At 36.4% G+C, this 15,427-nt stretch overlaps 1 protein-coding gene across 4 annotated transcripts; it reads left to right on the top strand.

The window, feature by feature from the left end:
• Positions 1 to 3,305: 3,305 nt before the first annotated feature.
• Positions 3,306 to 14,299, top strand: LOC149071060 (uncharacterized). Of its 4 annotated transcripts, XM_089248235.1 has the most exons (6): positions 8,203 to 8,925; positions 9,174 to 9,240; positions 9,490 to 9,557; positions 11,072 to 11,138; positions 12,653 to 12,719; positions 14,234 to 14,299. In XM_089248235.1, exons 1-5 carry the CDS (start codon positions 8,871 to 8,873, stop codon positions 12,681 to 12,683), a joined length of 288 nt encoding a protein of 95 aa, XP_089104361.1. In that variant the 5' UTR covers positions 8,203 to 8,870; the 3' UTR covers positions 12,684 to 12,719; positions 14,234 to 14,299. The 4 variants fall into 4 exon arrangements, 3 of the variants coding, with proteins under 3 accessions (XP_089104360.1, XP_089104361.1, XP_089104359.1); XM_089248234.1 differs by lacking the exons at positions 12,653 to 12,719; positions 14,234 to 14,299 and adding an exon at positions 6,967 to 7,097 and having other exon boundaries at positions 8,862 to 8,925; positions 11,072 to 11,999; XM_089248233.1 differs by lacking the exons at positions 12,653 to 12,719; positions 14,234 to 14,299 and having other exon boundaries at positions 11,072 to 11,999.
• Positions 14,300 to 15,427: the final 1,128 nt, after the last annotated feature.

Below are 15,427 nucleotides of genomic sequence, written 5' to 3'. Positions count from 1 at the left end.
CACATATTTGGTCGAAGTTCAATCGTGGACATTTTTCTGTGGCTGCAAACGCACTGTGTGATGTTATGCAAAATACCAATCAATCCTCAGTTGCTGCATGTTTTTGATATGAACGTTGATGTTTCAGAATGAGATATATCGTTTTCCTCGTTACAGTGGTTTTGCTAACCCTTTCAGCGGCATTGATGAAATATCTTGCCTTCTTAAAAGGTTCTTATTTTAGCATTTACGACGCGAGATATTTTGTAAAATTGATTCTCACTGGAACAATTTTCCCTATACCCCTTAGTTTGCACCTGCTGAAAATCGGAAGAAAGCTTACTGCATTCAAAAAAAGGTACGGTATTTTTTAAAGGTGGGTTTACTCATTTTTGCTGTACCACTTATAGAGATAAATTGGTGAAATAAAAAAGGTTTTTATGAGTCTTTCCCATTGTATTATAGTTAGGTTATGGAGATTAACCATTCCCCTCACCATTTTTACCATCTTCTGTGTTGGACATGGGAGAAATGTCTTTTCCCTGTTTCTCATCATCAATGATTGACAAATGAAAAATAACTTTTACTGTCCCCGCACTATGTGATGACTGAATTCCATAAAATTATGTTATTGAAATTTTCAATAATAAAATGAGGAGGTAGATAAAAAATTGTTGAAAATTTCAAATCTACTTTGAAAACACTTGACGGTGGCAGATTAGAAGTGGATTGGCCATTCAAAATTGATCCACCGCAATTATCAAATAACAAAGATTTGAGGCGTTACAGATTAACAAGTATGTGTAGATTCGCCGAGAAACATATGTTAATGGAATACCAATCCGTTTTCCACGAATGGGAAAAAATGAAATTTATAGAAAAGGTTTCAGTGAGAATGAAAATAGCCATTATTTGCCTCATAGACCTGTTGTGAGAGCAGATAGCAAAACGATGAAAATTACACCGGTGTTTCATGCATCGTCCAGAGAGAAAGGACAATTATCATTAAATGATTGTTTGTATACTGGCCCTAACATGATTGAATTGATAACAGACATTTTGGATCGGTTCAGATTTTATCCCATAGGGTTGTCTGCCGATATAGAGAAAGCGTTCCTTCAATTGAGTGTTTCTCCTCGAAACCGGGATTATTTACGTTTTTTGCTTGTAAATGACACAAGTGGACTCAGAGAGAAGGAAGGTGAAATTGCATAATCTCGATTTTTAAGTGAAGGAAGTTCCATGGTATTCTGTGAGATTTTCAAATTATCAATCGCTTATCCGTTTGATAGTTATGGTGAACGGGGAATTCTCTGGTTGGACAGACGTCACAAGTGGAGTTCCTCAGGGAAGTGTCCTTGGCCCCATACTTTTTTCACTTTTTATCGATAAACTCGATCAGGGTATCGATGGAATTACTAGCAAATTCGCAGATGATGTGAAGCTAATGGGGTAATCGGGAATGAAAGCGATAGGGAGTTGCTCCAGACCAACTTAAACAAGATTGCAGCATGGGCAAATGAATGGAGCATGACGTTTAGCGTAGATAAGTGCATGGTCGCTCATTTTGGTTCGAACAACCCACGGTTCTCTTACGAGTTGAATGGTGTCACTATCCCGGATGCAACTAGAGTCACCGATTTGGGAATTCTCATTGACGAGCGACTTAAGTTTTCTGAACATTGTTCAGCGGTTGTCAAAAAATCGAATAGAATGCTTGGTCTCATTTTCAAAAAGGTCTCTTCGCGTTCTCCTAAAGTCATTCTTCCGCTTTTTCGAGGCTTAGTTCGTCCTGGACTGGAGTATGCTGTAAGGTTTTGGAGACCATACCTACAGAGGGACATAGACTTGGTTGAAGGGGTGCAGAGAAGAGCTACGCGTGTCCTTATTGGCACACAGGGCTTGAGTTATGAAGAAAGACTTCATTTTTTGAATATGTTTACATTGGATGAACGCAGGTGTCGAGGAGATATGATCGAAGTGTTCAAAATTTTCAATGGGATGGATAGGATGGACCATGAACTTTTAGTACACCGCCAATCGACTGCTTTTACAAGGGGACACCAGTATCGATTGGTGAGGGACAATGCAAGGTTATGGTGTCGCAGGGAATTTTTCTCCAATAGGGTTGTTAATAAATGGAATAGCTTACCCCCGGAGGTAGTAAATTGTAACACAATTGACACGTTTAAAAAGAAATACGATAAACATGTTGGGGTAAATCGGGAAGCTATCCATTCTTAGAATAAGACAACCATAAGTATTCTTTATGGGCATTGTATAATATTTTATCATGTGTATATATTGTTTGTAATTTGTGTTAATTGCATTTTTAATTGGGTTGCTGTATTTTTGAAACATATGACAACCATATTTTTATGGGCATCTTTTTATCAGCCACCTCGTTGGGCATTTTGCCTGTTGTGGTGTTGTATTTGTATTTGTATAGCTTGGATCCTGCGTTTCATTTTCAATGTCAGGAGGGAAAACTCATCCAAGTTGAGAGGAGAACTCTCTCTGTTGAGGAAATTGAAAGGGCAGAAAAAACACTAATAAGAATAGTACAGACACAATGCTTTCCTGTCCCTCAGGATATTCTTGTTCTTAATACATTCATAGATGAGGAAGGTATAATACGAGTGAGGACTGGAATAACTGAACGCATAGACAAACCCTCATTCATATCGTCTATCTTATTACCTGATAAATGTCCCATTTACTCGTCGGCTAATTGAATATTACCATAGAGAAAACTGCCATGCAGAGACCCAAATTCTTCTAAGTATTCTAAGAGAAAAATTCTGGATATTCAGAGGTATTAGGTTCATAAGAAGTGTCTTGTTAGATGTAAACGATTTCAGGCAAAATCACTTAACAGTGATCCAGTATCACTTCCATTGGATAGGGTACAGGCAGGGCCATATTATCGCATGGGCAAATCGGGACTTTGCCCAGGGCCCCCAGCTTGAAGGGGGCCCCCAAATCTATAATAATAAAGTCTGAAAAGTTGTTTTTTTTAAGTAAAACTTAAATACTTAGAAAAAAAGGAATTTCGTTTTTGTAATGCATCTAAACTTTTTAAAGAATAGAAACTATAAATATAATTTTTTTTTTACATTAATAAAATATTTTTACAGTTATTGGGAGAGAAATTGAACTTCTATTATTCAACTGTAATACTACTTTTTCTAATAAAGGAAAAATGAGTTCCGATTGGTCGGTTCAGGGAATTTTCTGTTGATACCAAAAAAAGTTAAATCTCAGATGAGAAGAAGCACCGGTGCTGCGATGCTAGCCGTTGTAAAGGCATCACAATCCATAACAGAGAAAAGCAAACAATGTTTGTTTTCAGCATGTTTAGCATTTTATAGCTCAATGGTAACTTCAATATTATAAGTTTAATTATGTCCTCTCGAACTTATTTATCTGGCTCTGCAAAGAGAAAGTTGAAAAAACAGAAAGATGAGGGGGAAAAAAAATTGCTAGTTCATTAAAAAATTATTTTGCAGCACATGCAAAAGTCAATGCGCCATGTAATGAACAATCTAAAGCTGAATCTGATGATGATGAAACAATAATTAATGAATATGATAATTCCAGAGCATGTTTGAGGAATGTTGAGATTCAAGATGATGATGATAGTAAGCCTAGTTGTGTAAGCCTAGCTGCTACTGAGAAAAATGAAAATTTTCTTTATCCAGACCCAGCAATGTGGACTGTTATTAATAATGAAATGGTGGAATATTTTATATGTAATCCCCCTCCTCAAAATACCGATTTGCTATCGGAGACTGAAAGAGTTTTTGGAGGTGTGAAGAGAAGTCTCACTATTTCTCAATTTTATCATACCAAAAGAAATGGTGAAAAACTTTTAAGGAAATGGTTGGTTTTGTCAGCTTCATCGAAAATGTTATTTTGTTGGGTGTGCAAATTGCTACATGCCAATAGCAACAGCTCATGTAAAGGTCAGCTAATTGAAGGATTTTGGGACTGGAAGCATGCTGCTACCAGATTAAAAGAGCATGAAAACTCTTCTTCACATAAGCAAGCCATGATGGATCTGTCACTCCGGGCAAATGTCTCACAAAGAGTTGATTCATCTTTGGTACAGCAATATGAAGAGGAGACGAAGTATTGGATGTCTGTGCTTAAACGAGTTGTTGCTGTTGTGAAATTTTTGGCTATACGGGGTCTACCTTTTTTTGGTGATAATGAAACTGTTGGATCTAGGCACAATGGAAATTTTTTAGGCTGTTTAGAAGTGATAGCCAAATTTGATCCATTTCTTTCAAAACATTTGGAGAGATATGGGAATCCTGGCAAAGGAAATGTAAGCTATTTGTCCTCAACATGTGTCGATCAGTTTATTCATATAATGGCTAAACAAGTGGAAAAACAAATCATTGATGAAATTCTGCTTGCCAAATACTACTCAATTATTATTGATTCTACCCCAGATATTACTCATCTTGATCAGTTGTGTTTTGTGATTCGATATGTTGTCGAAGCTGAACCTGTGGAAAGATTTCTGAAATTTGTTCCAATGTACAGCCATAAATCAGAAACCCTAGCAGAAATTGTTTTAACAACTCTAAAAGATGCTGGAATCAATGTATTAAATTGTCGTGGCCAAAGCTATGACAATGCATCAAATATGGCCGGCAAATATTCTGGGTTACAAGCCCGAATAAAAAGCATAAATCCTTCCGCTGATTTTGTTCCTTGTGCAGCTCATTCTCTTAACTTGGTTGGTGTTAATGCTGTTGAGTCATGCAGTGGTGCAATGCAGTTTTTTTGTCTTGTGCAACAAATATATACTTTCTTTTCTTCATCAACACACAGGTGGCAGATACTAAATGAAGAACTGAAAAAACGTGGCGATTTTTCAACATTGAAGAACCGCAGTAGTACTAGGTGGTGTGCTGATGCTCATGCCGTTAAATCATTAAGGAAGAACTATAATGCCATTGTACTTACTCTTAACAGATTAGGTACAGAAGAAAATGAAACTGCATACACAAAATTGGAGGCACAATCCCTTTTGAAAACGTTGAAAAAGTTGGAAACTGTACTGAACATCGTTGTATGGGATACCCTTTTACAAAGGCTTAATCAAACCAGTGTGGAACTTCAAAAATCATCTATGAATTTAACGCGTGTCACACTTTTGTACCAATCTTTAATTGAATTTACTCAATATGTGAGAGACAATTTTGAGGAGTATGAAAAATTAGCAAGAGATATGTGTGAGCCGGATGTTGATTACGATGTAGCAAGAAAAAAATTAAAGCCAAGAAGCAAAGATCCTCATGCAGTACATAGCTGTGAAGTTGACCTGACACCTCGTGAAGCTTATAAATCAAGTATTTATTATGCTGTTTGTGATGCTTTAATTTCACACCTTTCTTTTCGTAAAGAGCCGTATAATAGCACAGCGAAAAAGTTTGCTTGCCTGAGTGAAATGAAGTTGAAATCAAAACTTATGGATAAAGCGATTTCTTTGCAAAAATCCTACCCTCAGGATTTAGATGATTCTTTTCCTGAAGAGCTACAGCAATTTTCTTCACTTGTGGAAGATGGATATAATATTGCAGATATGTTTAAAAAACTGAAATGTTTAGAGCTGGAAGAGACATTTTCCAATGTTGATAGTGCCATAAGAATTTTTTTAACATTGCCAGTAACAAATTGTTCTGGTGAAAGATCCTTTTCTTTGTTAAAGCGTCTAAAGTCTCCCATACGCTCTAGTATTCTGCAGGAAAAACTAAGCTCTTTAGCATTACTCTGCATTGAAGGAGAAGTAACAAAAAAATTGGATTTCAGTAATGTAATTCTTGATTTTGCGAAAATGAAAAGCAGAAAAAAAAGTGAATTACTTCACAGTAAAACATTTTTGTGATGCATTAGCCACGCAACTGGTGATTTTATTGATGTGGTTAGTATTTGTCTCATACTTTATTATTTCTTGATAACTAAAGGGTACACGTGAAACAAAATGGTTTAAATTTTCAGTTTTATGTTCAAAAGTTTTTGATCAGACAAAAAATTCTAAAAATATGCAATTTATATCGTTTTACACCCGAGAAATCTATTTTAGATTAGAGAGGAGGGGGGCCCCCAAAAGTATCCTTGCCCAGGGCCCCGATTTGTCATGATCGGGCCCTGGGTACAGGATGCTTCCGTATTCGAAGTTGTGGGTGTAGATTTGGCAGGACCCTTGTATATTAAGAAGAGGGAAAAGACCTGGATAGTTTTTTGTTTACATGCGCAATATATAGAGCTGCACATCTGGAGTTAAGTTTCTGCTCTATCCACCGATGCTTTCCTTCTGTCACTGCGACGATTCATAGCAAGGAGGGGAAAACCGCGGGTAATATATTCCCTTAATGGTACCAACTTCAGGGGTGCTGACAATAGTTTCAGTGCTATAGACTGGGAGAAAATAGGTAAATACTCTTCCACACAACGTATTAGCTGGAAATTCAATCCTCCCACGGCAGCATGGTGGGAAAGGCTAGTACTAGTACGCACACTTGAAGAATTGCTCAGGCAAACCTTGGGAAGAACTGTTCTTTTTCTAGAAGAGCTGTCAACAATGTTGTGTGACTGTGAGTCAGTCATCAGTTCAAGACCCCTTATGTGAGAGTCTGATACCGACAGAAAGTGTCAAACGATTTACGACAGTGGTTTCGTAAAGAATATTTGGGTCCACTAATTCAAAGAAAGAAGAAACTATCATCAACCTAGTTGAAAGTTGGGGATGTCGTCCTTGTTGGGGACAATTCCAAAAAAAAAAAAGAAGAATGGATTGGCTTTTGGCGAGAATCACTCAGCTGATTCCAGGGAGAGATAGAAAAATAAGGACTGTCATAGTGAAGTCTCAATCCGGAACATTTGTGTGTCCAATACAAAGAATTTTTCCATTGGAAATGCATGATAATGCACCTTCTAATTTGTTCTCTTGTGACAATTTTTTTTTTTCAGATCCTGATCCTCTCATGGACTATGCAGGACCAACATGCAGATTCGGTCGGGCACTCAAAGTTCCTGAAAGATTGGTCTTTATGGGTCCAAGCTGTTTGGAAGACTTAGCTGCCAAACACCAGAGAGGATGAAGGGTAAACCACCCAAAAGGGGCCTCTCTCCCTGACGACATTCCAGGAAGAGGTCACCCACACTCTTTAGTTTTAGTTCCTCTCTTTTTTTCTCCTTTTACTCTGTCTGTTTATAGATATGTGTGCTTGTTGTAGATGAGGAGGGTCATGTAGAATCATCCTCCTTACATAGATGAATTAAACATCAGTTCATTGTTTGATTTAATACTTTCCTTATTGAGAATCTCCTTTTTATTGAAAGGACCTCTAACAGCTGATATTACGTTATTTTTGGTGAACCATAATCGTTGTTTACCTGTTCTTTCAGATGCATTTTTGAGTTGCAATCTGTTAGCACTTCTTTTATTTCTACGGTAAATCGAACTAAAGCGTCTTCATACCTATATTTAGAAGTTCTAGAGGAAATCACTAAAGGGTGGTTCTAGGCTGAGTAGCCTATGCAGAAACAAGAAAAAATATATTTTTTTAAATGTTTTTATGCAAAATTTCAAACTACGAGCATACTGGACTGGATGATTCGCAGAGAAGAGAAACTCTTAATTTTTTTTAAAACGTGATCCGCACGCACTCCAAAGACATCCTTAAGATCTGTCCAGGAAATTTGTTAGTGTTAGTATACATCGAAGAACTTGGGATTTGAACCCAGACTTGCACAATCAGAGGATAGCCTACCTAACCACTAGACTGCCAGGCGACAATATTTTGCTCATTTCAGCTGTCTGGGAACACAGCAGCGAGTTTTCGGGGTTATTTTACTGGTGCGACTTATACGCTAGAGAGGCACCGAACTGTCTCGCATGGGTAATAATAATTAACTATAAGATAAAACCTCTCTGAAACCATGCAGTCGATCCGCTAATGACTCAAAGATTTGGGCATTTTTAAGTTCACGTCCTTATTCTGTAGTACTTGGCTTACTCTCTTAAATTTGTCATTTTTGGCAATGATAATGATTTGTTTTATTAATGCGTGAGTCTCACCCAGACACAACCCCGAGGACCTCATGATAAGTAGATCTGTTAACAATTTGCGAGAGTTAGTATGCAAATTGGTAGGCAGGAATTTTTAGCTGGTAGAGAGAGCCTCTCAGAAAAATCAGTGACAAAGGACCCCCCCCCCCCCCCATGATGCTGTTAAAATAGCTGAAGCTAACTTTAGAGAAATTGCACGAAATCTCATTCCAAAAACTGAGCTTTATCGTGATCTCTAGTTTGCAATATTATGAATTTTTCTGTATTTGTACCATCTTTTTGACAGATATCTTCAACTACACAATCAATCAATCCAGCCCTGTAAATAAGGAAACGGAATCCGTCATAACTAGGAATGTTCTTAAAATGGAAGAGACTGCTCACATATTGCATTATTGATACGTTTGAAGCAATTGCTAACTCTTATTTTTAAAATATCAAGTTAATTTTGCCCATGATTAACTACATCATCTTGTCTTTGAAACAAATGTGATTATTAAATTGATTGAAGTGTATGATTGAATTTACTATTAAAGTTGTTGGTTGGTTTTGCAAACTATGTTACAAACTATGTTACAAACTCATCCTTTGGTCTCAAACAATGCCATTCCTTTGAATGTCTTTGATATTCTTGAATTTTGATTTTATGAACTAATTGTTCAGGTCTGTAGAAGTGATTAATGGCTGTGTAATGCATGTAATCATTTTTAAATTTTTGTTTGTTGCTTTCAAAAGAATGGAGGTAAATAGTTTGAACTTTTTAATGATCTAATTTGTGTTTTCAATCTTCCGTCAGTTCTATGTCATGGATTGGGGGAACCTAATTCTAATGCTCATTCCTGTTGTTTCCAGAGGAGAGAGTATGTTCATAATTTTTTTATTATTTCAATTACAAACTCATCCTTTGGTCTCAAACAATGCCATTCCTTTGAATGTCTTTGCTATTCTTGAATTTTGATTTTATGAACTAATTGTTCAGGTCTGTAGAAGTGATTAACGGCTGTGTAATGCATGTAATCATTTTTAAATTTTTGTTTGTTGCTTTCAAAAGAATGGATGTAAATAGTTTGAACTTTTTAATGATCTAATTTGTCTTTTCAATCTGCAGTCAGTTCTATGTCATCGATTGGGGGAAGTAATTCTAATGCTCATTCCTGTTGTTTCCAGAGGAGAGGGTATGTTCGTCATTTTTTTTATTATTTCAATTACAAACTCATCCTTTGGTCTCAAACAATGCCATTCCTTTGAATGTCGTTGATATTCTTTAATTTTGATTTTATGAACTAATTTTTCAGGTCTGTAGAAGTGATTAACGGCTGTGTAATGCATGTAATCATTTTTAAATTTTTGTTTGTTGCTTCCAAAAGAATGGAGGTAAATAGTTTGAACTTTTTAATGATCTAATTTGTGTTTTCAATCTGCAGTCAGTTCTATGTCATTGATTGGGGGAACTTAATTCTAATGCTCATTCCTGTTGTTTCCAGAGGAGAGGGTATGTTCATCACTTTTTTTATTATTTCAATTACAAACTCATCCTTTGGCTTTCAGATGCATTTTTGAGTTGCAATCTGTTAGCACTTCTTTTATTTCTACGGTAAATCGAACTAAAGCGTCTTCATACCTATATTTAGAAGTTCTAGAGGAAATCACTAAAGGGTGGTTCTAGGCTGAGTAGCCTATGCAGAAACAAGAAAAAAAATTATTTTTTTTAATGTTTTTATGCAAAATTTCAAACTACGAGCATACTGGACTGGATGATTCGCAGAGAAGAGAAACTCTTAATTTTTTTTAAAACGTGATCCGCACGCACTCCAAAGACATCCGTAAGATCTGTCCAGGAAATTTGTTAGTGTTAGTATACATCGAAGAACTTGGGATTTGAACCCAGACTTGCACAATCAGAGGATAGCCTACCTAACCACTAGACTGCCAGGCGACAATATTTTGCTCATTTCAGCTGTCTGGGAACACAGCAGCGAGTTTTCGGGGTTATTTTACTGGTGCGACTTATACGCTAGAGAGGCACCGAACTGTCTCGCATGGGTAATAATAATTAACTATAAGATAAAACCTCTCTGAAACCATGCAGTCGATCCGCTAATGACTCAAAGATTTGGGCATTTTTAAGTTCACGTCCTTATTCTGTAGTACTTGGCTTACTCTCTTAAATTTGTCATTTTTGGCAATGATAATGATTTGTTTTATTAATGCGTGAGTCTCACCCAGACACAACCCCGAGGACCTCATGATAAGTAGATCTGTTAACAATTTGCGAGAGTTAGTATGCAAATTGGTAGGCAGGAATTTTTAGCTGGTAGAGAGAGCCTCTCAGAAAAATCAGTGACAAAGGACCCCCCCCCCCCCCCCATGATACTGTTAAAATAGCTGAAGCTAACTTTAGAGAAATTGGACAAAATCTCATTCCAAAAACTGAGCTTTAACGTGATCTCTAGTTTGCAATATTATCAATTTTTCTGTATTTGTACCATCTTTTTGACAGATATCTTCAACTACACAATCAATCAATCCAGCCCTGTAAATAAGGAAACGGAATCCGTCATAACTAGGAATGGTCTTAAAATGGAAGAGACTGCTCACATATTGCATTATTGATACGTTTGAAGCAATTGCTAACTCTTATTTTTAAAATATCAAGTTAATTTTGCCCATGATTAACTACATCATCTTGTCTTTGAAAAAAATGTGATTATTAAATTGATTGAAGTGTATGATTGAATTTACTATTAAAGTTGCTGGTTGGTTTTGCAAACTATGTTACAAACTATGTTACAAACTCATCCTTTGGTCTCAAACAATGCCATTCCTTTGAATGTCTTTGATATTCTTGACTTTTGATTTTATGAACTGATTGTTCAGGTCTGTAGAAGTGATTAACGGCTGTGTAATGCATGTAATCATTTTTAAATTTTTGTTTGTTGCTTTCAAAAGAATGGATGTAAATAGTTTGAACTTTTTAATGATCTAATTTGTGTTTTCAATCTGCAGTCAGTTCTATGTCATCGATTGGGGGAAGTAATTCTAATGCTCATTCCTGTTGTTTCCAGAGGAGAGGGTATGTTCGTCATTTTTTTTATTATTTCAATTACAAACTCATCCTTTGGCTTTCAGATGCATTTTTGAGTTGCAATCTGTTAGCACTTCTTTTATTTCTACGGTAAATCGAACTAAAGCGTCTTCATACCTATATTTAGAAGTTCTAGAGGAAATCACTAAAGGGTGGTTCTAGGCTGAGTAGCCTATGCAGAAACAAGAAAAAATATATTTTTTTAAATGTTTTTATGCAAAATTTCAAACTACGAGCATACTGGACTGGATGATTCGCAGAGAAGAGAAACTCTTAATTTTTTTTAAAACGTGATCCGCACGCACTCCAAAGACATCCTTAAGATCTGTCCAGGAAATTTGTTAGTGTTAGTATACATCGAAGAACTTGGGATTTGAACCCAGACTTGCACAATCAGAGGATAGCCTACCTAACCACTAGACTGCCAGGCGACAATATTTTGCTCATTTCAGCTGTCTGGGAACACAGCAGCGAGTTTTCGGGGTTATTTTACTGGTGCGACTTATACGCTAGAGAGGCACCGAACTGTCTCGCATGGGTAATAATAATTAACTATAAGATAAAACCTCTCTGAAACCATGCAGTCGATCCGCTAATGACTCAAAGATTTGGGCATTTTTAAGTTCACGTCCTTATTCTGTAGTACTTGGCTTACTCTCTTAAATTTGTCATTTTTGGCAATGATAATGATTTGTTTTATTAATGCGTGAGTCTCACCCAGACACAACCCCGAGGACCTCATGATAAGTAGATCTGTTAACAATTTGCGAGAGTTAGTATGCAAATTGGTAGGCAGGAATTTTTAGCTGGTAGAGAGAGCCTCTCAGAAAAATCAGTGACAAAGGACCCCCCCCCCCCCCCCCATGATACTGTTAAAATAGCTGAAGCTAACTTTAGAGAAATTGGACAAAATCTCATTCCAAAAACTGAGCTTTAACGTGATCTCTAGTTTGCAATATTATCAATTTTTCTGTATTTGTACCATCTTTTTGACAGATATCTTCAACTACACAATCAATCAATCCAGCCCTGTAAATAAGGAAACGGAATCCGTCATAACTAGGAATGGTCTTAAAATGGAAGAGACTGCTCACATATTGCATTATTGATACGTTTGAAGCAATTGCTAACTCTTATTTTTAAAATATCAAGTTAATTTTGCCCATGATTAACTACATCATCTTGTCTTTGAAAAAAATGTGATTATTAAATTGATTGAAGTGTATGATTGAATTTACTATTAAAGTTGCTGGTTGGTTTTGCAAACTATGTTACAAACTATGTTACAAACTCATCCTTTGGTCTCAAACAATGCCATTCCTTTGAATGTCTTTGATATTCTTGACTTTTGATTTTATGAACTGATTGTTCAGGTCTGTAGAAGTGATTAACGGCTGTGTAATGCATGTAATCATTTTTAAATTTTTGTTTGTTGCTTTCAAAAGAATGGATGTAAATAGTTTGAACTTTTTAATGATCTAATTTGTGTTTTCAATCTGCAGTCAGTTCTATGTCATCGATTGGGGGAAGTAATTCTAATGCTCATTCCTGTTGTTTCCAGAGGAGAGGGTATGTTCGTCATTTTTTTTATTATTTCAATTACAAACTCATCCTTTGGCTTTCAGATGCATTTTTGAGTTGCAATCTGTTAGCACTTCTTTTATTTCTACGGTAAATCGAACTAAAGCGTCTTCATACCTATATTTAGAAGTTCTAGAGGAAATCACTAAAGGGTGGTTCTAGGCTGAGTAGCCTATGCAGAAACAAGAAAAAATATATTTTTTTAAATGTTTTTATGCAAAATTTCAAACTACGAGCATACTGGACTGGATGATTCGCAGAGAAGAGAAACTCTTAATTTTTTTTAAAACGTGATCCGCACGCACTCCAAAGACATCCTTAAGATCTGTCCAGGAAATTTGTTAGTGTTAGTATACATCGAAGAACTTGGGATTTGAACCCAGACTTGCACAATCAGAGGATAGCCTACCTAACCACTAGACTGCCAGGCGACAATATTTTGCTCATTTCAGCTGTCTGGGAACACAGCAGCGAGTTTTCGGGGTTATTTTACTGGTGCGACTTATACGCTAGAGAGGCACCGAACTGTCTCGCATGGGTAATAATAATTAACTATAAGATAAAACCTCTCTGAAACCATGCAGTCGATCCGCTAATGACTCAAAGATTTGGGCATTTTTAAGTTCACGTCCTTATTCTGTAGTACTTGGCTTACTCTCTTAAATTTGTCATTTTTGGCAATGATAATGATTTGTTTTATTAATGCGTGAGTCTCACCCAGACACAACCCCGAGGACCTCATGATAAGTAGATCTGTTAACAATTTGCGAGAGTTAGTATGCAAATTGGTAGGCAGGAATTTTTAGCTGGTAGAGAGAGCCTCTCAGAAAAATCAGTGACAAAGGACCCCCCCCCCCCCCCCCATGATACTGTTAAAATAGCTGAAGCTAACTTTAGAGAAATTGGACAAAATCTCATTCCAAAAACTGAGCTTTAACGTGATCTCTAGTTTGCAATATTATCAATTTTTCTGTATTTGTACCATCTTTTTGACAGATATCTTCAACTACACAATCAATCAATCCAGCCCTGTAAATAAGGAAACGGAATCCGTCATAACTAGGAATGGTCTTAAAATGGAAGAGACTGCTCACATATTGCATTATTGATACGTTTGAAGCAATTGCTAACTCTTATTTTTAAAATATCAAGTTAATTTTGCCCATGATTAACTACATCATCTTGTCTTTGAAAAAAATGTGATTATTAAATTGATTGAAGTGTATGATTGAATTTACTATTAAAGTTGCTGGTTGGTTTTGCAAACTATGTTACAAACTATGTTACAAACTCATCCTTTGGTCTCAAACAATGCCATTCCTTTGAATGTCTTTGATATTCTTGACTTTTGATTTTATGAACTGATTGTTCAGGTCTGTAGAAGTGATTAACGGCTGTGTAATGCATGTAATCATTTTTAAATTTTTGTTTGTTGCTTTCAAAAGAATGGATGTAAATAGTTTGAACTTTTTAATGATCTAATTTGTGTTTTCAATCTGCAGTCAGTTCTATGTCATCGATTGGGGGAAGTAATTCTAATGCTCATTCCTGTTGTTTCCAGAGGAGAGGGTATGTTCGTCATTTTTTTTATTATTTCAATTACAAACTCATCCTTTGGCTTTCAGATGCATTTTTGAGTTGCAATCTGTTAGCACTTCTTTTATTTCTACGGTAAATCGAACTAAAGCGTCTTCATACCTATATTTAGAAGTTCTAGAGGAAATCACTAAAGGGTGGTTCTAGGCTGAGTAGCCTATGCAGAAACAAGAAAAAATATATTTTTTTAAATGTTTTTATGCAAAATTTCAAACTACGAGCATACTGGACTGGATGATTCGCAGAGAAGAGAAACTCTTAATTTTTTTTAAAACGTGATCCGCACGCACTCCAAAGACATCCTTAAGATCTGTCCAGGAAATTTGTTAGTGTTAGTATACATCGAAGAACTTGGGATTTGAACCCAGACTTGCACAATCAGAGGATAGCCTACCTAACCACTAGACTGCCAGGCGACAATATTTTGCTCATTTCAGCTGTCTGGGAACACAGCAGCGAGTTTTCGGGGTTATTTTACTGGTGCGACTTATACGCTAGAGAGGCACCGAACTGTCTCGCATGGGTAATAATAATTAACTATAAGATAAAACCTCTCTGAAACCATGCAGTCGATCCGCTAATGACTCAAAGATTTGGGCATTTTTAAGTTCACGTCCTTATTCTGTAGTACTTGGCTTACTCTCTTAAATTTGTCATTTTTGGCAATGATAATGATTTGTTTTATTAATGCGTGAGTCTCACCCAGACACAACCCCGAGGACCTCATGATAAGTAGATCTGTTAACAATTTGCGAGAGTTAGTATGCAAATTGGTAGGCAGGAATTTTTAGCTGGTAGAGAGAGCCTCTCAGAAAAATCAGTGACAAAGGACCCCCCCCCCCCCCCCATGATGCTGTTAAAATAGCTGAAGCTAACTTTAGAGAAATTGCACGAAATCTCATTCCAAAAACTGAGCTTTATCGTGATCTCTAGTTTGCAATATTATGAATTTTTCTGTATTTGTACCATCTTTTTGACAGATATCTTCAACTACACAATCAATCAATCCAGCCCTGTAAATAAGGAAACGGAATCCGTCATAACTAGGAATGTTCTTAAAATGGAAGAGACTGCTCACATATTGCATTATTGATACGTTT

The sequence above is a fragment of the Pholcus phalangioides genome, unplaced genomic scaffold, assembly GCF_987345545.1.
Source record: "Pholcus phalangioides strain wild (caught in Gottingen) unplaced genomic scaffold, Ppha-v1.0 ptg000019l_1, whole genome shotgun sequence".
NCBI classification, from domain to species: domain Eukaryota; kingdom Metazoa; phylum Arthropoda; class Arachnida; order Araneae; family Pholcidae; genus Pholcus; species Pholcus phalangioides.
Note: the sequence above shows the minus strand (reverse complement) of the source record. Positions and strands in the feature narration are given on the sequence as shown.

What these genes read in the sequence shown, in the direction of transcription:
- LOC149071060 (XM_089248234.1), top strand. Translation starts at nt 8,871, where the DNA reads ATGGATTGGGGGAACCTAATTCTAATGCTCATTCCTGTTGTTTCCAGA. An exon ending in TGTTGTTTCCAGAGGAGAGG is followed by an intron (nt 9,241 to 9,489) that starts GTATGTTCGTCA and finishes TTCAATCTGCAG; the next exon opens with TCAGTTCTATGTCATTGATT. An exon ending in TGTTGTTTCCAGAGGAGAGG is followed by an intron (nt 9,558 to 11,071) that starts GTATGTTCATCA and finishes TTCAATCTGCAG; the next exon opens with TCAGTTCTATGTCATCGATT.